Source organism: Penaeus monodon, chromosome 30 (genome assembly GCF_015228065.2).
Source record: "Penaeus monodon isolate SGIC_2016 chromosome 30, NSTDA_Pmon_1, whole genome shotgun sequence".
In the NCBI taxonomy this organism is placed as follows: domain Eukaryota; kingdom Metazoa; phylum Arthropoda; class Malacostraca; order Decapoda; family Penaeidae; genus Penaeus; species Penaeus monodon.
The window spans coordinates 26548164-26548430 of NC_051415.1; the positions used below are offsets into that span (position 1 = coordinate 26548164).

The 267-nt window shown below is 42.3% G+C and overlaps 1 protein-coding gene across 1 annotated transcript in view; it reads left to right on the forward strand.

Moving 5' to 3' along the window:
- The window catches only part of LOC119592314 (methyltransferase-like protein 24), a gene marked incomplete in the record, with an annotated part of 6400 nt that overhangs the window by 5308 nt on the left and 825 nt on the right, over positions 1-267 (forward strand). The window contains 1 exon segment of the mRNA XM_037941141.1: positions 122-247. Within this exon segment, the coding sequence (XP_037797069.1) occupies positions 122-247 (126 nt within the window).

The window sequence follows — 267 nt, forward strand, 5'->3', positions numbered from 1 at the left end:
TTTTTTGTTTTTGTTCTGTTTTTCTATCAATATTTTGTCTAGTTAATCACATCCCCATAAAGAGTGAAATAGTACACGTGACAGTCATAAATTTCACCTCCTCCCTACTTTTTTTTAACAGATAGACATTGAGAACATGGAATGGTCTGTCTTGCCGCTGCTGGTGAGAGATGGCCACCTGGACCGGGTGTCGCAGCTGGCCATCGAAGTCCACACCATGGATATCATCAAAGCACCTCCAGAAAAGGTTTGGATATTGCCATGCGT